A 27,085-nucleotide genomic window follows, 5' to 3' on the forward strand; every position below is an offset into this window, starting at 1 on the left:
AGAAACCATCTCCGTGTCTCTACGATGTTCTGATGCAGAGATATAGCTTTTGCAAAAACGGTTAATAAGGTATTCTCAATGGTTGCTAGGGAGTGAATTGGCAACCACCAGTGATCATAGTCAAAGCCATGAAAGGAATAATCCATGATGACTCATGGTTTTAGATATGTTATTGCAGTAGTTTTAAGCAAAAATACCATATTTCTATCTCAAAACCAGTAGGTGGTGCAATGACAAAATTGTGCATGCAACATCAGGTCATGATTGTGTTACATCTAGCTAGTTTTATGTCTATACACTTTAGTTTAGTGAAGAAACAGTTGTAAGACCATAGGGATGGCTTGTTATCAAAGGTTTTGTTCAATTATAAGGCCATCTAGTGGTGCAAGCATACAATTTTTTTTGTGCAGCCTCAGAATATGCTCATGCATCAGTGTATCAAATCTGGTGAAAAAATATATTTTCGTTACGAAGTTACAACCATTTATGTGTAATAAACACAAATTTTGAAGGAAATTTTTCGTTTTTTTGCAATTTTCGGCCATTTCTGATAAAAATTTTAATATAACGTCAATAGAACTTTTTGTTCAGAAGGTAAGGTTAGTTTCTTCCTATGGTGTTTTCGAGTCGATCGGAAAAACGTTCGCGGAGATATTCATGCGTGTTTCTTAAGCGCTATTTTGCTGCGCAGGGTTAACCGTAAGGCGGATTCTGGCATGTTTGGTATCGTTGGACTCGACAACTATTCAGAACTCCAAAGCAACAAGTCCCGTGAAAATACGTCAATCGGAGCCAAAGTTATAGGTGTATAAAACATTTCTCTGGCCACTAGGTGGCGCTGCGACGAAACTGTGCATGCACCCTCAGTTCCTGACTGGCATCACAAGTACCAAGTGTCGTGTCAATAGGCCAAAGTTTGACGAAGATACAGCCTAAAATCCGTTTTTTTGCGCTCTACGTAAAATTCGTTAAGGAGGTATATGACAACGGATTGCTGTATCAAAATTCTTTTGATAACTTTTTGCCATGAGTGTCTCAAGATGATACATACCAATTTTCGTGGAAATCGGACAAAAGCTCTAGGACGAGTTCGAAAAAGTAGGTTTTTTAAACAATTCAAAATGGCGGAAAAATTTAATGACGGAAAATGACGTCATAGGGTCCAATCGAATTGTCTTGAGCCAAGGAATCAGAAGAACCAAGAATTTTGTTTCTGGGACTTACGGATCAGAAGTTATAACCAAAAACATAAGTGCAACTTTGGACTGTTGGTGGCGCTAGCGGGTTAGAGATAGAGACTCCAAATTTGCTGTGGGGACACATTGGACTGTCCTCTATCAGTGTGCCAAATTTCATAACTTTCCTATGTACGGTTCTATGGGCTGCCATAGACCGCAATGGCGGAAGAAGAACCAGAATAATAATTATTATAATAGGAAAACTAACAAATACAATAGGGTTCTACGCCCCTTCGGGGCTTGACCCCTAATAATAAAATTAAGAAAACTAACAAATACAATAGGGTTCTACGCCCCTTCGGGGCTTGACCCCTAATAATAAAATTAAGAAAACTAACAAATACAATAGGGTTCTACGCCCCTTCGGGGCTTGACCCCTAATTATTATAAAAAGAAAACTAACAAATACAATAGGGTTCTACGCCCCTTCGGGGCTTGACCCCTAAAAAGAAAAAGAAAAAGAAAAAGAAGAAAACTAACAGATACAATAGGGGTCTTCGCCCCTTCGGGGCTTGACCCCTAATAATTATTATAAAAAGAAAACTAACAAATACAATAGGGTTCTACGCCCCTTCGGGGCTTGACCCCTAAATATAGCTGCAAGCAGCAATGCCGGGGTCAAGCCGAAAAGGGTACAAAAGGATGTAAAATTGAGATTGGATAAGCAGATTGAAGAACCTAAGTAAACCTAATAATTTTAGATGAAAACACAAAAAAGTTATCAACAAAAATAATCTAAGTTCTTGTCTACTACAATCGTCCTTGTGTTATTGACAGTCATGAAACATTAGAGCACTGAAGGACATGTGAGTGGTGTTTGCAGTGGCAAAACATGGGTCACATCATGTTACAACAAGTTTAATAACTCAAAAGAGACCATCCCCGTGTCTCTACGATGTTTTGATGCTGAGATATAGCTTTTGCAAAAACGGTCGATAAGGTATTCTCAATGGTTGCTAGGGAGTAAATTGGCAACCACCAGTGATTATAGTCAAAGCCATGAAAGGAATAATCCATGATGACTCATGGTTTTAGATGTGTTGTTGCAGTAGTTTTAGGCAAAAATACTATATTCTATCTCAAAACCAGTAGGTGGCGCAATGAAAAAATTGTGCATGCAACATCAGGTCATGATTGTGTTACATCTAGCTAGTTTTATGACAATACACTTTAGTTTAGTTAAGAAACAGTTGTATGACCATAAGGCTGGCTTGTTATCAAAGGTTTTGTTCAATTATAAGGCCATCTAGTGGTGCAAGCACACAATTTTTTTTGTGTTGCCTCAGAATGTGCTCATGCATCAGCGTAGCAAATCTGGTGAAAAAATATATTTTCGTTACGAAGTTACAACCATTTATGTGTAAAAAACACAAAATTTGAATGTAATTTTTCGTTTTTTGCAATTTTCGGCAATTTCTGATGAAAATTTTAATATAACGCCAATAGAACTTTTTGTTCAGAAGGTAAGGTTAGTTTCTTCCTATGGTGTTTTCGAGACGATCGGAATAACGCTCGCGGAGATATTCACGCGTGTTTTTTAAGCGCTATTTTGCTGCCCAGGGTTAACCGTAAGGCGAAATCTGGCATGTTTGGTATCGTTGGACTCGGCAACTATTCAGAACTCCAAAGAAACAAGTCCTGTGAAAATACGTCAATCGGAGCCAAAGTTATAGGTGTATAAAACATTTCTCTGGCCACTAGGTGGCGCTGCAACGAAACTGTGCATGCACCCTCGGTTCCTGACTGGCATCAGAAGTACCAAGTGTCGTGTCAATAGGCCTAAGTTTGACGAAGATACAGCCTAAAATCAGTTTTTTTGCGCTCTACGTAAAATTTGTTAAGGCGGTATACGACAACGGATTGCTGTATCGAAATTCTTTTGATAACTTTTTGCCATGAGTGTCTCAAGATGATACATACCAATTTTCGTGGCAATCGGAGAAAAGCCCTAGGACGAGTTCGAAAAAGTAGGTTTTACGAATAATTCAAAATGGCGGAACAATTTTTATGACGGAAAATAACGACATAGGGTCCAATCGAATCGTCTTGAGCCAAGGAATCAGAGGAAGTAAGAATTTTGTTTCTAGGGCTTACGGATCAGAAGTTATAAGCAAAAACATAAGTGCAACTTTGGACTGTTGGTGGCGCTAGTGGGTTAGACATAGAGACTCCAAATTTGCTGTGGGGACACATTGGACTGTCCTTTATCAGTGTGCCAAATTTCATAACTTTCCTACGTACGGTTCTATGGGCTGCCATAGACCGCAATGGCGGAAGAAGAATAACTAATAATAAATATAGCTGCAAGCAGCGATACCGGGGTCAAGCCAAACATGGCAAAAAATGATTCATACGTGATGACTGTCATGATTTAAGATCTAAGTTTGCATTAGTTTTATGAAAAAAATAGCAATTTTTTTGTATCTTGAGACCACTAGGTGGCGTGGTGCAGAAACAATAGATGGTGCCTCAGGTCATGACTGTGATGACACATACCAAATTTAGTGTAAATATGATAAAGCAATACAGAGATATAGCCTTAAATGACTTGACCACTAGGGGGCACTAACCAAACAATAAATTGTGACTCAGGTCTTGATTGTGATGACACCCACCAAATTTGGTGTAAATACAATAAAGAGATGCAGAGATATAGCCTTAAATGACTTGACCACTAGGGGGCACTAACCAAACAATAAATTGTGACTCAGGTCTTGATTGTGATGACACTCACCAAATTTGGTGTAAATACAATAAAGAGATGCAGAGATATAGCCTTAAATGACTTGACCACTAGGGGGCACTGACCAAAAAATAAATTGTGACTCAGGTCTTGATTGTGATGACACCCACCAAATTTGGTGTAAATACGATAAAGAGATGCAGAGATATAGCTTCAAATCTCTTAACCACTAGGGGGCACCGAAAAGTTTACAAGTCCTCCCAGAACATGTTGCTGATGAACCATACCAAGTTTCATAACAATACACAGTTGCGTTTCTGAAATACTTGAACTTAAAGAAAAATTCAAAATGGCCGACACACAAAATGGCCGACCAAAAACCATTTGGTATCGTTTGACTCGCCATGCCTCACGAAATCTAACAAGACCAGTCTCATAATTTTACATTCAAATTTGCAGTAGTTATAAGCAAAAATAGACATTTTTTATATCTCGTGACCAGTAGGGGGCAGTGTGACGAAATGGTGCATGCACCCTCAGGTCATCACTGTTATGACATATACCAAGTCTCATATTAATACGCAAAAGTTTTGCGAAGATACGGGCTCAAACACATTTTGGCGTGCTCGCCCTCGCATTCTTTGATGCGTTATACGACAACGGATAGGTCTACCGAAAATCTTTTGATAACTTTTTGTCTAGAGTGTCTCTAGATGATGCATACCAAAAATCAAGCCAATCACACGAGCGCTCTAGGAGGAGTTCGAAAAAGTAGGTGTTCAATATAATTCAAAATGGCCGACAGGAAGTAGGTTTGACTCAGACATATTTGATACCGTCGGACTCAGCATGAGCCAAGGAATCAATAGAGTGAAGTCTTATGTCATAGTGGCAATTTAATCAAATGATATAAAGATTTTAAACAATTTATTTACATATACTGACCACTAGGTGGCGCCGTCCTAAAGATTTATAGGTGCGCTCAGAACATGTCACCGATGAACCATGCCAAATTTCGTAGCGATACGCCATTCGGTTTGTGAAATACTGAACTTAATGAGAAAATTCAAAATGGCCGACAACCAAAATGGCCGACCAAAAACGGTTTGGTATCGTTTGACTCGGCATGCCTCAAGGAATCTAACAAGACCTCCTTCATGATTTTAGACTCAAGTGTGAAGTAGTTATAAGCAAAAATATGCATTTTTCGAATTTCGTGACCACTAGGTGGCGCTGTGACGAAACGTTGCAGGCAACCTCAAGTCATGACTGTAATGACATATACCAAGTTTCGTGTCGATACAATAATGTTTTGCGAAGATACAGCCTCACGTCCGTTTTGGCGTGCTCGCCGCCGTATATGTTGTCAATTTATATGAGAACGCATTGGTCTATCAAAAAGCTTTTGATAACTTTTTGTCTGGGGTGTCTCTAGATGCTACATACCAAAGGACATGCAAATCGGACGAACGCTCTAGGAGGAGTTCGAAAAAGTAGGTTTTAAGGAAAATTCAAAATGGCGGAAAGATGTGCATGACAGAAATGACATCAATGTGTGCAATTGAATCATCATAAGCAAAGGATTCAGAGGAAACAAGAATTTAGTTTCTAGGACTCACGGGTCAGAAGTTATGAGCATGAACATAAGTGGATTTTTGGACTGTTGGTGGCGCTAGAGGGTTTGAGTCAGACAAACCAATGTTGCTATAGTAACTTCTGAGACTGTCCTCTACATGTGTGCCAAATTTCATAACTTTCCTATGTACGGTTCTATGGGCTGCCATTGACTTCAATGGCGGAAGAACAAGAAGATGAATAATAATAATAATAAGAAAACTAACAATAACAATAGGGTTCTACGCCCCTTCGGGGCTTGACCCCTAAATATAGCTGCAAGCAGCAATGCCGGGGTCAAGCCAAAAAGGGCACCGAAGAAAGTAAAGTTGAATTCGGATGAGCAGTTTAAAGAACCTAGGAAAATCTCTTGATTTCAGACTAAATAATATAACAGTTATCAGCAAAAAAGCTGTGTTTTCATTCAGTGTAATCTCTCCCTCTCTTCTCGAGGAGCATTGACAACTAGAACACTGAAGAAAATGTGAGTGGTGCTTGCAGTGGCAATTCTCAGCTCACAAAATGTTACAGTGGTGTTAATGAGTCAAAAGAGACCACCCCCATGTCTCTACGATGTTCTGATGCAGAGATATAGCTCTTGTAAAAAGGGTTGATAAGGTATCCTAATTGGTTGCTAAGGAGGTAATTGGCATGCACCAATGATCTCCAAGCCATGAAAGTAACAATACATGATGACCCAAGATTTTAGATGTACTGTTGGAGTAGTTTTAGGCAAAAATACCATATTTTTATCTCAAAACCACTAGGTGGCGCAATGACAAAGTTGTGCATGCAACCTCAGGTCATAACTGTGTTGTATCTAGCTAGTTTAATGACTATACACTTTAGTTTAGTGAAGAAACAGTTGTATGACCATAGGATTGGCTTGATATCACAGGTTTTGTTCAATTATAAGGCCATCTAGTGGTGGAAGCATACCATTTTTTTTGTGTAGCCTCATACTGTGGTCATACATCAGCGTATCAAATATGGTGAAAAAATCTCTTTTCGTTGCGAAGTTATAACCATTTATGTGTAAAAAATACAAAATGTAAAGGTAATTTTTCGTTTTTTGCATTTTTTGGCCATTTCTGATGAAAATTTTAATATAACGCCAATAGAACTTTTTGTTCAGAAGGTAAGGTTAGTTTCTTCCTATGGTGTTTTCGAGTCGATCGGAATTACGCTCGCGGAGATATTCGCATGTGTTTTTTAAGTGCTGTTTTGCAGCGCAAGGTTAACCGTAAGGCGAAATCTGGCAAGTTTGGTATCGTTGGACTCGGCAACTATTCAGGACTTCAATGAAGCAAGTCCCGTGAAAAAACGTCGATCATGTCCAAAGTTATAGGCATGTAAAGCATAAGTCTGACCACTAGGTGGCGCTGCGACGAAACGGTGCATGCACACTCAGTTCCTGACTGGCATCTCAATTACAAAGTTTCGTGTCAATAGGCCTAAGTTTGGCGAAGATACAGCCTAAAATCTGTTTTTTTGCGCTCTACCTAAAATTTGTTGAGGCGCTATACGACAACGGATTGGTTTATCAAAATTCTTTTGATAACTTTTTGCCGTGAGTGTCTGTAGATGCTACATACCGATTTTCTTGGCAATCGGGCAAAAGCTCTAGGACGAGTTCGCAAAAGTAGGTTTTACGAATAATTCAAAATGGCGGAAAAATTTTCATGACGGAAAATGATGTCATAGGGTCCAGTCGAATCGGCTTGAGCCAAGGAATCAGAGGAATTAAGAATTTCGTTTCTAGGACCTACGTGTCAGAAGTTATAAGTGAAAACGTAAGTGCAACTTTGGACTGTTGGTGGCGCTAGCGGGTTGGAGATAGAGACTCCAAATTTGCTGTGGAGACACATTGGACTGTCCTTTATCAGTGTGCCAAATTTCATAACTTTCCTACGTACGGTTCTATGGGCTGCCATAGACCGCAATGGCGGAAGAAGAAGAAGAAGAATAACTAATAATAAATATAGCTGCAAGCAGCGATACCGGGGTCAAGCCGAACATGGCAAAAAATGATTCATACGTGATGACTGCCATGATTTAACATCTAAGTTTGCATTAGTTTTATGAAAAAAAAGCATTTTTTTCCTATCTTGAGACCACTAGGTGGCACTGTGCCAAAAGAACAGATGGTGCCTCAGGTCATAACTTTGATGACACATACCAAATTTAGTGTAAATACAATAAGGCGATACGGAGATATAGCCTTAAATGACTTGACCACTAGGGGGCACTGACCAAAAAATAAATTGTGACTCAGGTCTTGATTGTGATGACACCCACCAAATTTGGTGTAAATACAATAAAGAGATGCAGAGATATAGCCTTAAATAACTTGACCACTAGGGGGCACTGACCAAAAAATTAATTGTGACTCAGGTCTTGATTGTGATGACACGCACCAAATTTGGTGTAAATACAATAAAGAGATGCAGAGATATAGCCTTAAATGACTTGACCACTAGGGGGCACTGACCAAAAAATAAATTGTGACTCAGGTCTTGATTGTGATGACACCCACCAAATTTGGTGTAAATACAATAAAGAGATGCAGAGATATAGCCTTAAATAACTTGACCACTAGGGGGCACTGACCAAAAAATAAATTGTGACTCAGGTCTTGATTGTGATGACACCCACCAAATTTGGTGTAAATACGATAAAGAGATGCAGAGATATAGCTTCAAATCTCTTGACCACTAGGGGGCGCCGGAAAGTTTACAAGTCCTCCCAGAACATGTTGCTGATGAACCATACCAAGTTTCATAACAATACGCAATTGCGTTTCTGAAATACTTGAACTTAAAGAAAAATTCAAAATGGCCGACACACAAAATGGCCGACCAAAAACCATTTGGTATCGTTTGACTCGGCATGCCTCACGAAATCTAACAAGACCACTCTCATAATTTTACATTCAAGTTTGCAGTAGTTATAAGCAAAAATAGACATTTTTTATATCTCGTGACCAGTAGGGGGCAGTGTGACGAAATGGTGCATGCACCCTCAGGTCATCACTGTTATGACATATACCAAGTCTCATATTAATACACAAAAGTTTTGCGAAGATACAGGCTCAAACACATTTTGGCGTGCTCGCCCTCGCATTCTTTGATGCGTTATACGACAACAAATAGGTCTACCGAAAAGCTTTTGATAACTTTTTGTCTAGAGTGTCTCTAGATGATGCATACCAAAAATCAAGCCAATCACACGAGCGCTCTAGGAGGAGTTCGAAAAAGTAGGTGTTCAATATAATTCAAAATGGCCGACAGGAAGTAGGTTTGACTCAGACATATTTGGTACAGTCGGACTCAGCATGAGCCAAGGAATCAATAGAGTGAAGTCTTATGTCATAGTGGCAATTTAATCAAATGATATAAACATTTTAAACAATTTATTTACATATCCTGACCACTAGGTGGCGCTGTCCTAAAGATTTATAGGTGCGCTCAGAACATGTCACTGATGAACCATGCCAAATTTCGTAGCAATACGCCATTCTGTTTGTGAAATACTGAACTTAATGAGAAAATTCAAAATGGCCGACACCCAAAATGGCCGACCGAAAACCGTTTGATATCGTTTGACTCTGCATACCTCAAGCAATCTAACAAGACCACCTTCATGATTTTAGACTCAAGTTTGAAGTAGTTATAAGCGAAAATAGGCATTTTTCGAATCTCGTGACCACTAGGTGGCGCTGTGACGAAACATTGCAGGCACCCTCAGGTCATGACTGTTATGACATATACCAAGTTTCGTGTCGATACAATACAGTTTTGCAAAGATACGGCCTCACGTCCGTTTTGGCGTGCTCGCCGCCATATATGTTGTCAATTTATACGAGAACGCATTGGTCTATCAAAAAGCTTTTGATAACTTTTTGTCTGGGGTGTCTCTAGATGCTACATACCAAAGGACATGCAAATCGGACGGACGGTCTAGGAGGAGTTCGAAAAAGTAGGTTTTACGGAAAATTCAAAATGGCGGAAAGATGTGCATGACACAAATGACATCAACATGTGCAATTGAATCATCATGAGCCAAGGATTCAGAGGAAACAAGAATTTATTTTCTAGGACTCACGGGTCAGAAGTTGTGAGCATGAACCTAAGTGGATTTTTGGACTGTTGGTGGCGCTAGAGGGTTTGAGTCAGACACACCAAATTTGCTATAGTAACTTCTGAGACTGTCCTCTACATGTGTGCCAAATTTCATAACTTTCCTACGTACGGTTCTATGGGCTGCCATTGACTTCAATGGCGGAAGAGGAAACATAATAATAATAATAATAATAATAATAATAAATATAGCTGCAAGCAGCGATTCCGGGGTCAAGCCAAACATGGCAAAAAATGATTCATACGTGATGTCTGTCATGATTTAAGATCTAAGTTTGCATTAGTTTCAGGACAAAAATAGCAATTTTATCGTATCTTGAGACCACTAGGTGGCGCTGTCCCGAAAACAATAGATGGTGCCTCAGGTCATGACTGTGATGACACATACCAAATTTAGTGTAAATACGATAAACCAATACGGAGATATAGCCTTAAATGACTTGACCACTAGGGGGCACTGACCAAACAATAAATTGTAACTCAAGCCTTGATTGTGATGACACCCACCAAATTTGGTGTAAATACGATAAAGAGATGCAGAGATATAGCTTCAAATCTCTTGACCACTAGGGGGCGCCGAAAAGTTTACAAGTCCTCCCAGAACATGTTGCTGATGAACCATACCAAGTTTCATAACAATACGCAATTGCATTTCTGAAATACTTGAACTTAAAGAAAAAATTCAAAATGGCCGACACACAAAATGGCCGACCGAAAACCATTTGGTATCGTTTGACTCGGTATGCCTCAAGAAATCTAACAAGACCAGTCTCATAATTTTACATTCAAGTTTGCAGTAGTTATAAGCAAAAATAGAATTTTTTAATATCTCGTGACCAGTAGGGGGCAGTGTGACGAAATGGTGCATGCACCCTCAGGTCATCACTGTTATGACATATACCAAGTCTCATATTAATACGCAAAAGTTTTGCGAAGATACAGGCTCAAACACATTTTGGCGTGCTCGCCCTCGCATTCGTTGATGCGTGATACGACAACGGAAAGGTCTACCGAAAAGCTTTTGATAACTTTTTGTCTGGAGTTTCTCTAGATGATGCATACCAAAAATCAAGCCAATCACACGAGCGCTCTAGGAGGAGTTCGAAAAAGTAGGTGTTCAATATAATTCAAAATGGCCGACAGGAAGTAGGTTTGAGTCGGACATATTTGGTACAGTCGGACTCAGCACGAGCCAAGGAATCAATAGAGTGAAGTCTCATGTCTGTGTGGCAATTTAATCAAATGATATAAAAATTGTAAACAATTTCTTTATATATCCTGACCACTAGGTGGCGCCGTCCTAAAGATTTATAGGTGCGCTCAGAACACGTCACTGATGAACCATGCCAAATTTCGTAGCGATACGCCATTCTGTTTGTTAAATACTGAACTTAATGAGAAAATTCAAAATGGCCGACACCCAAAATGGCCGACCGAAAACCGTTTGGTATCGTTTGACTCTGCATGCCTCAAGGAATCTAACAAGACCACCTTCATGATTTTAGACTCAAGTTTGAAGTAGTTATAAGCGAAAATAGGCATTTTTCGAATCTCGTGACCACTAGGTGGCGCTGTGACGAAACGTTGCAGGCACCCTCAGGTCAAGACTGTAATGACATATACCAAGTTTCGTGTCGATACACCAAAGTGTTGCGAAGATACGGCCTCACGTCCGTTTTGGCGTGCTCGCCGCAGTATATGTTGTCACGGTATACGAGAACGCATTGGTCTATCAAAAAGCTTTTGATAACTTTTTGTCTGGGGTGTCTCTAGATGCTAGATACCAAAGGACATGCAAATTGGACAAACGCTCTAGGAGGAGTTCGAAAAAGTAGGTTTTACGGAAAATTCAAAATGGCGGAAAGATGTGCATGACACAAATGAAATCAATGTGTGCAATTGAATCATCATGAGCCAAGGATTCAGAGGAAACAAGAATTTAGTTTCTAGGTCTCACGGGTCAGAAGTTATGAGCATGAACATGAGTGGATTTTTGGACTGTTGGTGGCGCTAGAGGGTTTGAGTTAGACACACCAATGTTGCTATAGTAACTTCTAAGACTGTCCTCTACATGTGTGCCAAATTTCATAACTTTCCTACGTACGGTTCTATGGGCTGCCATTGACTTCAATGGCGGAAGAACAAGGATGAATAATAATAATAAGAAAACTAACAATAACAATAGGGTTCTACGCCCCTTCGGGGCTTGACCCCTAATAATAAGAAAACTAACAATAACAATAGGGTTCTACGCCCCTTCGGGGCTTGACCCCTAATAATAAGAAAACTAACAAATACAATAGGGTTCTACGCCCCTTCGGGGCTTGACCCCTAATAATAATTATTATAAAAAGAAAACTAACAAATACAATAGGGTTCTACGCCCCTTCGGGGCTTGACCCCTAATAAGAAAACTAACAGAAACAATAGGTGTCTACGCCACTTCGTGGCTTGACCCCTAATAATAAGAAAACTAACAATAACAATAGGGTTCTACGCCCCTTCGGGGCTTGACCCCTAATTACAGGCTTCACTTATGCCGTGTGAATGCACCACACAAAATTCAGATACGGCCTTAGACATTCAATGTGATTCTAGATGTTATTCTCATCTTACATGTGTTGTTGTAGTTTTCATTGACACATTCCTGATAAATCCGTGTTTTGTTTTGTTTTAGTTATAGTGTTTATGGCTGTGAATCGATGTCGGTGTGAAATCTCAGCGTGAGCCGCAGACACGGGAAGTGTGAAACCGGCCTGTCAGGTAAATGAAGGACTGAGTGTTATGAAACTGATAGGATGTGATGTCACACACGCTCAACATCATATGTCACTCTGTCCATTAATATGGCAGCTGCAACCTTTCTCACAACATATTTGACAATGTCCCTCAATGATTTTTACAGTTTTTGTGGGCATCCTTCAGTTTTTGTGACATCTTCCATCATCCTTGATAGACAGCAGTCCGTCATTGTGCAAATCTCTGTCAGGAAGAAAACATCACACAACTTTCTTTCATGACATGCGGAAATTTACAACGATGGTGCAACGTGCAAAAAACTAAAGAGCTTTGCATAAAACTTATTGTTTGTGTAGATGAAACTCCACTACTGTGGTCAAATCAGAATGCATGGCCTCGTCCTATTGTTTAATTTTACAATGATGTTTAATAAGTAAGATTAATTATGTCACCTCATGACTCGAACATCAGTCTCACCTGACAGTTAAATCTCCTGATACCAACCCAAACATCTCTTCTGTCAAGTCATTAAATCTCAGCTCGGAGTCCGGTCGGCTGCGAGGGGTTCGGCTGATGTCATACATAATGGCGATGATGATCAGATGTGATTTGGTGGGTTCGTTGAGCTGAGCTGGCGTTTTCTGCTGAGCCGACAGCCCATCGATAATGTGGAAATTAATGTCAGCGATCATTCGGAAACTAAAAGCATGCGTTCAGAAGACAGGCATCGCCTTACACACCAGAACACTTTCCATCAGCCGCTAAATCCTGATCATTTTTCATCCTGCACGTTTATTTGATCTGTAACTGTGTAAAGCATCCTAATAGATACTGAGAGGAACACAAATGTAATTTAATATAACATAAACATGTCCTCAAGAGATGAAACTGAGGAGTGAAATGTTATGAAGGAAATCCAGATCAAAATAACACGGGCTGTAATGTATAACGCAGACATTGTAAACTGATTGTACAGAAAGTCTGCTGAATTTAAATGTAAAAAACAATTATAATCTTCTGTCATGTGAAATGCTTCAGAATGATAAATCATATTTAGTGGAAAATAATGTAAGCCAGGATTTATTTTAACTTGGTAAATATATGTCATGATATTTACTACTTTATCTTTAGCCTTGTTTTTGCTACTGACATAAATGATGCAACATTCATCTCTTTATTACTACTTTTTCTTTATCAGATTTGAATCCGGTGGATGATGAAACAAGTGAAAAATTCATAGACCTTCATGAATGGGGGATGTGAGAGAGATTTAAAGCTTTGGCACAGCTTAGCAATGACCTGAAAGTGCTCTCAGTTTAATTTTAGTGTACTTTATTGGCATGAGAAAAACTGTACATTTGTATTGCCAAAGCATTTGGAGCTGGGTTATGTAAATAGTGCAAATAAAATTTTAAAAATAAAATTATATAGTGCAGAATTAAAAATGAGATTTTAAGTTATAGACACAAATAAAAAACAAGAACATTAAATGAAAACAAGCTCTTTTTCTCTGATATTATTTCTTTCTGTCCTCATAAACACTTGTTTATGCTGACAAAATGTTCATTTCATTTTGATTCAGGATTATGAAGGCAGTGTGTTTCTTTAGATTAACATGCACTGAGGTTTAATAATATCAGAGACGTTTGTTAGGTTGTAAATGCAGTTTAGAGTCGGTGTTGTGTTTAAGCCGAAAGCGTTTTAGTTTCTTCATCTGTGTTTTTGTGCAAACAGGCTTGCAGCTTTAAATCCATGTTAAAATTTGATCTGCTGTATTTCTGAGGTGTTTTCTTACAGTATGAAAGCTCATGTAAAATGAATGAACGGCCTGTGGGTGTTCAGAAGTGAACAGGATCTTTACACGGCACCAGCGATGGATGAAGGTCTTCAGAGACACATCTCAGGGTATTTCCAGCGCTGTAGGCCAGAACTACTCTATTGTACACATCGACTCATATGAAAAAGCTTTGATGTGCTCTTTGTTTGTCTGTTTTGCACTTTGACTCCATGAATGATACCACTGAATCTTTCTATTCATCCATCATCTTCATATGTTATATATACACTGCAAAAAATATTTTCAAGAAAAAAACTCTTAGTATTTTTGTCTTGTTTTCAGTAAAAATATCCAAAAATTCTTAAATGAAGATGCTTTTTCTTGATGAGCAAAATGACCCAAGAAAATAAGTCTAGTTTTTAGACCAAAAATATCAAATTTAAGTGATTTTGTGCCATTTTAAAACAAGCAAAAAAATCTGCCAATGGGGTAAGCAAATTTTTCTTTAAATTTTCTTGAATTTAGCGTTTAAGAAAAATGTTCATGATTGTTTTGCTTACCCCATTGGCAGATTTTTTTGCTTGTTTTATGCACAAAATCACTTAAATTTGATATTTGACATTTTGCTCATCAAGAAAAAGCATGTTAATTTAAGAATTTTTAGATATTTTTACTGAAAACTATACAAAAATGCTAAGATTTTTTTTTTTTGAAAATAATTTTTGCAGTGTATAATCTAAAAAAAACAATATTTACTATTAGGTCAGTTTAATTAAAAATGGTTAAATTGTATTTGTAGGAAAGAAACATAATAGGGGATTTATCATGCTGATACGTAGTACTTCCGCTTTCAGCGATCTGCTCGTCCACTAATGCCAGTTCTGCTAGTCCAGATTGAACAGAAAATTTGTTAAGAAAGGTACGTAAAGGAACGATGGTGTTGTAGAAATGAAGTAAAGTAAAAGTACAGATAATTTGTTGCAAAATGTAACAAAGTAAAATTCAAAAGTATGCACTATAGATTCTACTTAAAGAACAAATATGTGGTAAATTTACTTAAATGCAGTAACAAAGTATTTGTACTTGGTTAACTTACTTTCCACCACTGCCTAACAGGAGGTTAGATACCTAACCTAACTGCGCTGGAAGTGGATATGCACAAAGTTGGCAAGTCCCGCTCAACAAACCCGGAAGCGTGATAATCCCCTACTGTTTTAAGGCACTATTCCTGAACAAAAAATATTAATTATTAAATTATTGTGTATTTTTATATACAAATATTGTGTTATTTAATCAAATATTTTCAATTTTGTAGCTACCACATGCTTTATTTGTTAAAATTAAATAAATCTGTTATTTCAGTTAAAGAATCATTCAATTTTCATTAAAAAATCTTACTCACCCCCATGTCATCCAAAATTGTATGTCTTTCTTTATTCAGTCGAAAAGAAATTTTGAGGAAATCTTTTCCTCAACTAAAAAATATATGTACTTTTAAACCACAACTTCTCATCTTGCACTAGCCGTGATGCACCAGCGTGACCTTACGTATTACATAATCACGCCAAAAGGTCACGCGTTACATATGTGCACGTACACTTGCGGACCATTTTAACTGAGTATTATTGCACATACAACAACAGATCGGCCCTCTTTCTTAACACTTGTAAACACTGGAGCGGTAGTTTCACATATGTTATTCGTGACCTTTCCAAGTGATCATGTAATACGTAAGGTCACACTGGTGCGTCACACGGCTGGTGCAACACGAGAAGTTGTGGTTTAAAAGTACTTTTTTTTGCTAAAATGACAATAATTTTTTTAGATAAGACCCTTATGTCTCGGTTGGGAACATTTAAAGTCCTTTGAAGCTGCATTGAAACTGTAAACTGTTGAGGTCCACTAAAGTCCACTTTATGGAAAAAAATCCTGAAATGTTTTCCTCAAAAAAACTACATTTCTTCCTGACTGAACAAAGAAAGACATCAGTGGATGACATGGGGATGAGTAAATTATCAAGATTTTTTTGGGGGGAGAGCAAAGTAATCCTTAAAACTTTCCTTTAAATCCTTTGCAGTCAACAGACTTGGAACTACTTGTTTACTAAAAAGAATGCATACCTGAACGTTTCTCAGCCAATCAGAAGCTCATAATTATAAACATGGCATGCAACAGGGAAAATGTATCTTAAGGCAAAAAGTTAAATGCTCCTTTATCTTTAAGACGCTTTCGATATAAGTGTCTGCTAAATGAAAAAATGTAAAAGGAGTCTGAGCATTTCTCTTTGTGTTAGCTTGAGTTTTGTGTGTAGATGTGTTTGACAGCTCAGCTATTTTAAGTTTGACGACACTATCAGATCTTCTGTCAGTCCTTTTAAACAGAGATGAAACATAAACTGATGTGCTTGCCGTCTGTCTCATTGCTCTCTCATCAGAGGGAATAAAGATTTTTCCTCCTCTCTCCTGATATTGGATCCGTCAGATGAGAGGTTATTCATTTCAGAGCTGAAGGAGATGTTATGATGACCCCAGCTGATGACAGTAAAATCTCCTCTCAGATTCAGTCATATTGACTCTGTGTCAGTAGGAGGTGCGGATGACTCGATCGAGCCGAAGACTTTATAATGACCTCAGTGTTTTTGCTAAAGGATTTCTGTTTAACTCTGCAGCTATCGATGAACTGAGCATCTTGTCGTCATGGAGACCTTCATTTTCATAGTGATGCTGAATATACTGTAAGTGTGTGTATCTGCAATTGTACACTACCACATAACAAACAAAAGACAAAAAATTTATTTGTTTTAAAGGTATAGCGGAGGATTTTCCTGAATTTAAGAAAATAACCGCCTTTTCCACTTTTTAAAAAAATGCAATTGCACAACACTCCTGATTGACAACTAGGATGACCAATAGTCTTGATGATCCACCCCGAAAAAGAAAATCCTCCGCAATACCTTTAAGCATTGTTAAACTTATATGTTTTATTTTATAACAGACTTTCTGGCAGTGCAGGACCTGATTAATTGCTAAGATTATATTTACCTTATGTTACATTTATGCATTTATACATTTATACACTTTTATCCAAAGTGACTTGCAAAGACGACTCGGGCCAGATCTGTACTGGATTCACGCCGGAGTCGGCAGCTCTGGTGCGGATCCGGCCCGGAGTCGTCTGCTTGGGATACACTGTAAATATACTTAGTATTTGTTTTTCATGGGTTTTTTGCACAGTTAAAAATGCACTACCAATTGAGCGATCTGTAAAATCTCAAATAACTGTACACAGTTACGAACACTAATACATCCATATTTATTCTGTGAAAATACAAAATAAGATCATGTACATTTTATTTACAGCCTTTTGTACAATATAATATATTGCATTTATATCTGCATTACTATTTATATAGTGACATGGAAGTACTTACAGTAACGCACATCAGTCATCATTTTATAACACCTGTTCCACACAAAATGATTTACTTTTCAAAGCTTAAGACATTTCTCTTTTAAATAACATTTACTTTTGTTACATTGTCCACCTTAAAAAATGAATTGCTCACATTACACCTTAAGCTCAGGTTTCACTTCTCAGTCATTCAGCTATTAAACGTTGAAATCTCGTAGTGCCACTTCTCGCTGGAGTGGGTCTGTGCAGGTCCTCCCTCGAGTCCAGCTCTGCCCGGCACGACTGATCTAAGATCAGTTCTATTAAGGCTTATGTGAAGCAAATCTATAAAGCACATGTATGATCTGAGCTTTTTATATGAAACACTGGAATGACTGAAGAAGCGAAAACCAACGCTTGAGGTTTAAACACAATCTGACAGAAGATAATAAAGCTTCATTAGATTAAAATAAATAGATAAATACTGCAAATCAAATATAACATCATACAAGACTTGGAATGTTTTTCAATTGCACTTTACAAGCTGTGTGGAAATTATTAAAACTTCATATTATCAGTATGATATCCGAGCAGGTGTTTGTCTTTTAGTCACTTTCATTCACGTGCAAGCGAATGCAGGAATGAAAGCACATGCAATGAAGTTTTACTTAATGGCAATTACTGTAGTAAAACCAGCTGTACCAGTTTAAATCAGAGTGCACCAGTGAATAAAGGCTGAAGTTCAAATCAAAATAATAATACTTAAGTCCTTTTCGAGGCACTTACTATGAATTTACAGTAACGACATATCCATGAGCAGACCTTATAGTATGATCACATACATACAGACATACAGTAAGTTGACACACATTTGTAAAGCACTTTCTGTACAATCAGTCACGAGCGAATATTTTAATCCTATACAGTATAGTATAAAGATTTTGTTGGTTTGCTGAATGTTACCATATCTTAGAAAAAGTATAATTAATTTCAGCAGTCAACATTAAAGTAAAAAGCAAATACACAAATATTAAATCAAACATATAAAACAGCATTTTATTGCTATGATGTATAAATCATTGGTATGAGAACAGAAATAAGCTGCCATTGGATCCAGCTAATACTGAAGCTTTTGTTTGATTTGATGTGTCCAGCATTTGGTTTGGCTTTGGGCACCCAGGTTGGGTTTTGGTGGACCGAGGGAGGACCTGCGCCCACTCGACGCGATTTGTGGCATGCATTACGTTTACTTATGGTCTTTGGTATATGATTTAAATAATGATGCCACTAATGATTACAACTTTAGTATGTTGATAATGTAAGATAACTTGTTACTGCTGTTATGTACAGCAGTTGTAGTACATTCTACTCGTCTCTCTTCTAAATCTCACTTCAACAGTGTAAATACACCAATGTAAAATGTCCTGAAGTAAAACCAGTTGAGATCCACTGTACCATACTGTTGAAATCTAAATAATATCGGGTGAATTAGTTGATGAATCGTAGCCAAGATCAGTCCAGATATCAACTCAGGTCTCTTCTTCCACTTCTCTTATTGGTTGGATGATGTTGCTGGTTGTTTTGTACTGATTCACCTGATTGGCTGAATGTGTATTGCTGTGTTTGATTTGTGTGGTCCTGAAGCTGTTCTCAGATTCATCTGTGTACCAGTTTTTCTCTGCGACATAATTGCATTCAGTTATAACTGACACATACTCGATGCAAAACCACAAACCTTTCAATTTGTGTGTGATTGGTTTATGAAATGCATGTGAGCACCAATAAGCGCTGTACAAATGCTTTTATCTGTTTTTACTGTAGCAAGCTAATCTTAATGGAGGTAATCTGAGAGTAAATCTGTTGCTGTATTTTAAGTACTAATGTTTGTTAACCCAGGTGAAAAATTGCACTAAAGTACACTTTAAGTATGCTTAGTAAATGTCCTATTTTCACACACTATAATATACAAAAATAACATCAAAGTGGCACACTATTTTTTTTGATACACTAAAAATAAAGTACTCCGATAGCAATAGACTCCGCGGTGGATCCGCACGGGTCCGCTCCAAAGTTGGCAGCTCCGACTTTTTAGTACATTCATGTACACTTTATTTTTAAATTGGATCACAACATTGACCCTCAGATATATTAGGTATACCAAGACTCTGCACCTACTTTTGTACACTTAAAATAAATCCAGTAAAAAACTCACACTGTCAAATAAGTGAAGTATACAAGTCAATTTCCGCCACAAAACAAAAAAATCTAGCGCTGGGCAAAGACCAATCGCGATCAATAGCATACAAAACAAAAGTGACTTTCTGCATAATTTATTAGTGTGTGCTGTGTGTAATTGCTATGCATATATAAATACACACACATTCATGTATGTATTTAAGAAACATTTACATGTTTATATTTATTTATATTTTATATATATATTTAAATAAAAAAATTCTGAAATAAATATATGTTTGTGTGTGTGGTTAAATATACATAATAATTACACACAGTACACACACATATATTATGCAAAAATAACTTTTATTTTCTATGCCATTAATCGCGATTAATCTTTGCCCAGTACTAAAAAATCATGCTTGGGTAAATAATAATTATGAGATATAAAGTTGAAATTATGACTTTTTATCTCATACTTTTGATATTTTATCTAATAATTATGATTTAACAGAGCAAGATATTTTTTCTTGTGTGGCGGAAATGGGCTTCCATATTGAAAGGTATACAAATTTGCTTCAATATTTCAATAAAAGCATAACCTGTGAACGCAACAGGTTTGAAAAGTTTAAAATTAAATAATTTTTCAACAAAATGATATATTTTACAAACTTTTATATTTTGTCCAGGAAAAATTTATTTTTTGCTGTATGTGTTTGAATTTATTTGTTGCCCCTGAAATACATTTTGAAATGTCTGTTAAAGGCGGGGTGCATGAAAGCCCATGTTGACATTTGAAATCACCTAAACAAACACTCCCCTACCCCAACAGAATCTGGACCTTCTTTTGATAGACGCGCCCCACACATACGCAACCCAGACAATAATGACGTTAGTAGACACGCCCCTTACTAATGATTGGCTACAGGTGTGTTTTGGTAGTCGGCCGGAATCCCTTTTCCACAGTGTTTTTCAAAAATCATGCACTCCGCCTTTAATATATAAAGGTTAAAACTATATATACTTTCAAATTCAAAAATATTTTTAAGCTTTACTTTTTACAAAATGACACATTTTTGCTATATGGGTAGAATATACAAAATCATATTGTAGGAGTTCTGGATCTTGTACTATACATTTGTGTATGGATATAATATGTTTGAAATTATAACAGATGGCTCATTGTTGGTTCTGTGGTGAAAAATGATTTCATCATTGGATTCATGCTGATATTCTTGACAATCAATCAAAACCATGCAAACTACATAGGAGGTGCACTACAGACTACATCTCTATGATAAAAGCATTCTCAGGTCGTTATTTGATATCAAGACAACTACTTTACTAATGCAGAACCCCAGAATCTAAAGAAATAACTGAGAAATGCATGCAGACATCATGTCCAGAAAAGCAGCCAGTAATGACAAAAGCTACTTTGCTTTCTGTTGAAAAGCAAAGAATTGACACTGGCAGGACGGTTTCGAGCGCACGTTTCGATTCATAACCATCTGAAATATGAGAGTGATGGTTGGAGTAATGACATGCACACAGTTTCATACCTGAAGCGCTTCGATTCGTCCTGGTCGCACTTTAAAGAAAGAGGTACAGTAAATGTTGTGAGTCCAAACATATCCTGAATCATTGAAGAAACTTCATCTTTTCATATCATACATGTATGCAGGATAACCATTTAATCCCATCAGTGAAAGTCTTTGAAATGATACATGTATAAATGACTAAAGTTGAATTTTTGGGTGTAGGACTCTTTCAAATTCATACTGCATTTGCTCTGCACTGAACTCATTCGGATTCATATTTAATAGTAAAACATTAAAAGGCAAACATCACATAATAGTTACAGAAAATGTTTTTTTATTATGTTCATTGTAAGATAGCATACACTAGTTGATATAAGAAAACCCTTTTACATTTGATATTAAGAGAATCAAAACTTTGGTATGAGCATTTGACTACAGCTATGAACATGAACAAGTTTTTCTCTTACAAATGCTTATCAAATAACTTGATTCTGGAAGAATCACAATACATACTTTTGTATTACATTGTACCACCCTAAACAAAATGAGTTAAACAGCCTTAGAAATATTGGTTTTAACTGGAAGAGATTATACAAAATGTCAGTATTATCTGCTGATAGCACAGAAACATCTCCAGATTTACTTAACAACTGCTTCAGATAAACGCGTCACATTTATCTCTAATAGCAGCAGTATTAAACAGGAATACAAGAATCCTGGGAACGCAACAATTCAATAAGATCTGTCCAACGTATGAGTTATCCGTCAGTATGTTTGCATGGAAACAATGTTCTGCTTTAAGGCTCATTTCAATTTGGTTAAAAAAATGTACCCGTCACTCATTTCGACAAAAACCTGCTCACAAGTGAATGTTTCAAAGAGTATTTCACCCAGGGCCAAATGTCTAACGCTTCGAAAGTTGAAGAGTAAATCACGAAACATAAATGTACGGTGGGTTTTTTGTGTAGACTGAAATAATTATGCTTTTCTGTCATTTCAAGAAGGCAGCGAATTCAAATTAGGACATTTGAAAGAATACAGACATGATATTTGTAGAGCCCAAAAGTCTGAGACCATAATAAAAATATATTAATTTTTCATATAAATCGTAACGATCAGCCTTCAAGTTACAAAGTTCAAATGGGGTTAGATCTAACTGTGAGTGACTAAAACAATGTTAAAAAAATGAGACTGAGTGAATAAATGCACCATTTGTTTTCATTTACAAAATTCACATTGAAACTCACTTTTAAACTTCGACTGTTAAAATGCAAAAAATGATTTAAGAAAAAAGATTCTTAGTATTTGTGTCTTGTTTTCAGTAAAAATACAACAATACAAGAAATACAAAAATACAAGAGCAAAACAACCCCAAAAAAATAAGTCTAGTTTTTAGACCAAAAATAAAACAAGCAAAAAAAAAATCTGCCAATGGGGTAAGCAAAAAATCGTGAACATTTTTTCTTAAACACTAAATTCTAGAAAAATTCATTGCTTACCCCATTGGCAGAGTTTTTTGCTTGTTTTATACACAAAATCACTTAAATTTTATATTTTTGGACTAAAAACTAGACTCGTTTTCCTGGGTCGTTTCTCTCATCAAGAAAAAGCATCTTAATTTAAGAATGTTTAGATATTTTTACTGAAAACAAGACAAAAATACCAAAAAAAAATTTCTTGAAAATCATTTTTTGCAGTGTAAACCCTGCTGAAAAAAAACAAAACATTTACAGAAAATTCTAATGGTTTCCTTTAAAATACCAATAGGAACCATTAGCTTTTACCATTAAAACCACTACACTATAGTGTGTTTTGGGCCATATTCCATTAGAACCAATACATACCATTAGAGACCACCAAAGACCAATACACTGTAAAGTGTTTTGGGCCATATTACATTAGAACCAATAAAATTCCCAATAAAACCAATAGAATTTCTGTGATGGTGTCTATTGGTTTTTTAGCAGGGAAAGCATGAAATACAATAACACCAGACCCTAAAACAACAAAAAAGCACTAGCGTATTAAAAGTCCAAATGTACATTGTTCACTTGTTTAGATACAATTTAAAGAATTGATCATCCAAATCCATAAAACTTCACTGGAACAGCAAGTCAACTAACATCAGCTTTACAACCAAGCACTCTTTCAAGCTATGCTAAGCTAATCGCATGGTGCTATGCTAGCTCTTTTATACTGGCAATTCTTATTTCCTGTCATGTGACCACTCACATGACAGGCAGACCAGGTAAAATAAAAAACATATACAGCAAAAGGAATAAAATGGAGTAAATGACTAAGAAAACTTGTACAACATATTAAAACATAAAATCAGATTATATACAGCATATTAGTGTAGTATTAGTAAAACATGTAGTTAGTGTTAAGACTGAGGAGAGGCGTCACGGCTGGCTTAAAAATCTCCTCAGGATCCTGGAGGTGGACCTTTAAGACATTTAGCCTTTGTAAAGAACTGCAGGTTGTGTGGCGACGAGGAGGATGTCGACATCAACCCCAAACCATGTTGCCACTATAGCACCATGCGGTTAGCTTAGCATAGATCTGCTGGAGTGAGGAGTTTTGTTTGTGGACTTTAGATTTCACTTCTTTGGATTGTACATAAACTGGTGGACACAATTGGACCTTTAACATAGGATGTTTTCAATTGTTTTAGGGTAGGCTATGGTATATTTAGGGTGACCATATGTGCCATTTGTCCCGGACACGTCCTGGCCAGGATTTTGTGTGCGACCTGCGTCGACCACATACGTCATCGAGGTTCATTATTTCAGGTTCTATTTTAGAAAAGGAATGTTACATTTCAAGGTAAGAATAAAATGATTTTATGTCTTAGGAGAAATAAATATTAATTTAATAATGTTTTTGACTGAAATGTGAGAACCTCGATGATGTATGCAGTGGACAAATACGACTTCCGGAAGATGCACCAGAAATAAGGCCAGGATGTATCCGGGAAAAATGTCACGTATGGTCACCCTAGCCTATTTTGTATTCCATGCTTTTCGTGTTGTTTTTGGTTCAGTATGAATCTTGTAAATACACTAATTCTTATTTAATTTATTTTAATCTCTCACAATTAGATTTGACCTCATTTTAATGTGTAACTCATCCGATAAGGCTGATTGTTACAATACCTTAAATAAAGTTTTAGGATTTTGTGTAATTTAAAGGTGCATTGTGTAACTTTTAGAAGGATCTCTTGACAGAAATGCAATATAATATATAAATATATATATATATATAAGTATATTATCAGTGGTGTATAAAGACCTTACTAAATGAACTGTATTGTTTTTATTACCTGAGAATGAGCCGTTTTTATCTTCATACACCGCGGGTCGCCTTACATGGAAGACGCCGTCATGTTTCTACAGTAGTCCTAAATGGACAAACTGCTCTACAGATCGCTTTTCGGCCCTACGTCTCAGACGACTGTTGCGGCTATCATATGCTTTTTGAAATTGAGGGGTGAGGCGTTGGTTGCAATTCGCAATCTCACCAATAAATGCTGCTAAAATGTACACACCACTGATCGAATGACATCTCGTGTTATTTTTCAAACTTTTTATATTTAAGAACACAATTAGACAATTGCTTTAATAATTTTGTTAAATTAAAATATGTGTTCATTTTCATATTTTTAATATTTGGTGCATTGTTAATTTTTATGTATTTTTATTTATCTGTAAATCACAGTGTTGTGAATATTATTAGCAGAAAAATGAATGTTACTCTCTTGAAATGTTTTTGTGTATTTACAGTTAAAATGACAGTTTATAATAAATATATATTTAATAGAAAATACTGGTGTAGAAATAGTAATGGTCTCAGTCTGTTGGACTCACGTGTACTGTGTATTGGTAATGTAAACATGGTGTGGTCAGAAATCTTAGGATGTAAGAGCACAAAGGCAATACGTTTCTAAACCACACAAGTGTTGGTCAGGTCAGATGTTATGATACTGTGGAATTAAAGTGCAGATTAAGTGCAAAATGATAACAAATGAATGAACCGAACACAGTGTTACCCGTGTAAGACATGCTCATCATCAACAATAACAACAAGTTTGTCATGTAAACGGTGGCTTACGATTAACGCAGATCCAAGTCCAGATAGCGTTTATGTTAACAAATGCAAGGGTCACAATCTGATCCGTGACGTTTTGTCACCAAACACACACACACACGGCCGCCCGTGACACGCAGACACAGCTCAAACGCACAGATTCTTACATAGGAACATACTTCTGTTTGTCTCGACTGCGGCTGCGACCCGGCCGGATGGAGGTGGGGATGGAGTGAGCAGACGGACTCTTTTTGCTCGGGCAGTGGGTGGAGTGAGTGGACAGATTGCTGCGGGTCTGACCGGCGTTATGGTCAAACTGCATCAGACAGAAGATCAGATCTGTAGACACCAACTCAAAGTCGTACGGAGGGTTTGTGATCACATATCTGTAAAAGTGAAGACAACAAACATTTACACGTGCTGTACAGAAAGCTAGCAGTGTTTCTCTCACAAACTTAATGGCTAAAGTTTTAAATATGTAAAAAAGTTTAGTTTGGACCATGGGTTTGTATATACTTCAGATTTTAAATGATGTTTCATGAGAACAGATTATAGCTCACCGTTTGGTACACTGGGTGGGGTTGCCCAAATGTGCATCTCTTAAGCGATATATCCCAAAACACAACATGTTGTATGTTTTTAAAGCTTTACAGAACAAGTCTCCATAACATCCACCATCCTGAAACACAAACATGAGCATATACAGTACAAAGATATATGATAAAACATCAAAAACTGTTTGTCAAGTTTTCATGCAAGAGTTAAAAATAATTCAGTCTTTACACTGCAAAAAAATATTTTCAAGAAAATATTTTCTTAGTATTTTTATTCTTAGTTTTATTTCCAGTAAAAATATCTTAAAATTCTTAAATTAAGATGCTTTTTCTTGATGAGCAAAACGATAATATCAAATTTAAGTGATTTTGTGCATAAAACAAGCAAACAAATCTGCCAATGGGGTAAGCAGAAAAATCTTGGAAAAAAATGTAAACGCTAAATTCAAGAAAATATTTATTACTAAACTTATTTTCTTTCTTTTAAGATTTTTTAGATATTTTTACTGAAAACAAGACAAAAATACGAAGAAATTTTGTTCTTGAAAATAATTTTTTGTTGTGTATGTCCTTAGTGCAGAGTGACTTTCTTACTTAGCATTTTTGTCTTGTTTTCTGTAAAAATATCAGAAAATTCTTAAATTAAGAAATATTTTCTTCATGAGCAAAATGACCTAGGAAAATAAGTCTAGTTTTTAAACAAAAAATATAAACTTTAAGTAAATTAGTACTTAAAACAAGCAAAAAAATCAGCCAATGGAATAAGAAATATTTCTTGAAATAAGTTTAATTTTTCATAAACACATAATTAAAAAAAAATAATCTTACTCCATTGACTGATTTTTTTGCTTGTTTTAAGCACAAAATCACTTATATTTTATATTTTTTGTTTAAAAACTAGACTTTTTTTCCTAGGTCATTTTGCTCATCAGGAAAATACATCTTGATTTAAGAATGTTTGGATATTTTTACTGAAAACATGACAATACTAAGTAAGCAAGTAATTTTTTGCAGTGCAAAGGGAAATAGTTTGCTCACAATGACCTTTAATTTGGCCCGTCATGCCACTTGAGATAAGGAAAAGGCATAAACGTCATTCACGCAGATGTTTATATTTCTAATTAAACATTTTCTAACATGTAACATTTT

General features: G+C 36.6%; 1 protein-coding gene and 1 long non-coding RNA gene across 15 annotated transcripts in view; one reads left to right on the plus strand and one right to left on the minus strand.

Annotated features, from left to right (window-relative positions):
• The window catches only part of LOC129421070 (uncharacterized), a 249,707-nt gene extending 232,332 nt beyond the window's left edge, over positions 1-17,375 (plus strand). For all 3 annotated transcript variants that reach the window (XR_012369361.1, XR_012369360.1, XR_012369362.1), the window contains exons 7-10: positions 12,352-12,437; positions 13,612-14,318; positions 16,625-16,779; positions 16,859-17,375. This is a non-coding gene — a long non-coding RNA (uncharacterized lncRNA). The remainder of the gene's footprint in view (positions 1-12,351; positions 12,438-13,611; positions 14,319-16,624; positions 16,780-16,858) is intronic.
• A 108-nt stretch (positions 17,376-17,483) lies between these two features.
• LOC129420586 (calcium-activated potassium channel subunit alpha-1a) overlaps positions 17,484-27,085 on the minus strand; it is an 81,937-nt gene continuing 72,335 nt past the window's right edge. For 10 of the 12 annotated variants that reach the window (XM_055175577.2, XM_055175585.2, XM_073867240.1 and 7 more), the window contains 4 exons: positions 25,943-26,061; positions 25,562-25,768; positions 21,318-21,346; positions 17,484-19,258 (listed from right to left, as the gene is read on the minus strand). In XM_055175577.2, coding sequence (XP_055031552.2) covers positions 19,110-19,258; positions 21,318-21,346; positions 25,562-25,768; positions 25,943-26,061 — 504 coding nt within the window. In that variant the 3' untranslated portion in view covers positions 17,484-19,109. The remainder of the gene's footprint in view (positions 19,259-21,317; positions 21,347-25,561; positions 25,769-25,942; positions 26,062-27,085) is intronic. The other 2 variants (XM_055175579.2, XM_073867241.1) reach the window with 1 other exon arrangement.

Source organism: Misgurnus anguillicaudatus, chromosome 4 (genome assembly GCF_027580225.2).
Source record: "Misgurnus anguillicaudatus chromosome 4, ASM2758022v2, whole genome shotgun sequence".
Taxonomy (NCBI): Eukaryota; Metazoa; Chordata; class Actinopteri; order Cypriniformes; family Cobitidae; genus Misgurnus; species Misgurnus anguillicaudatus.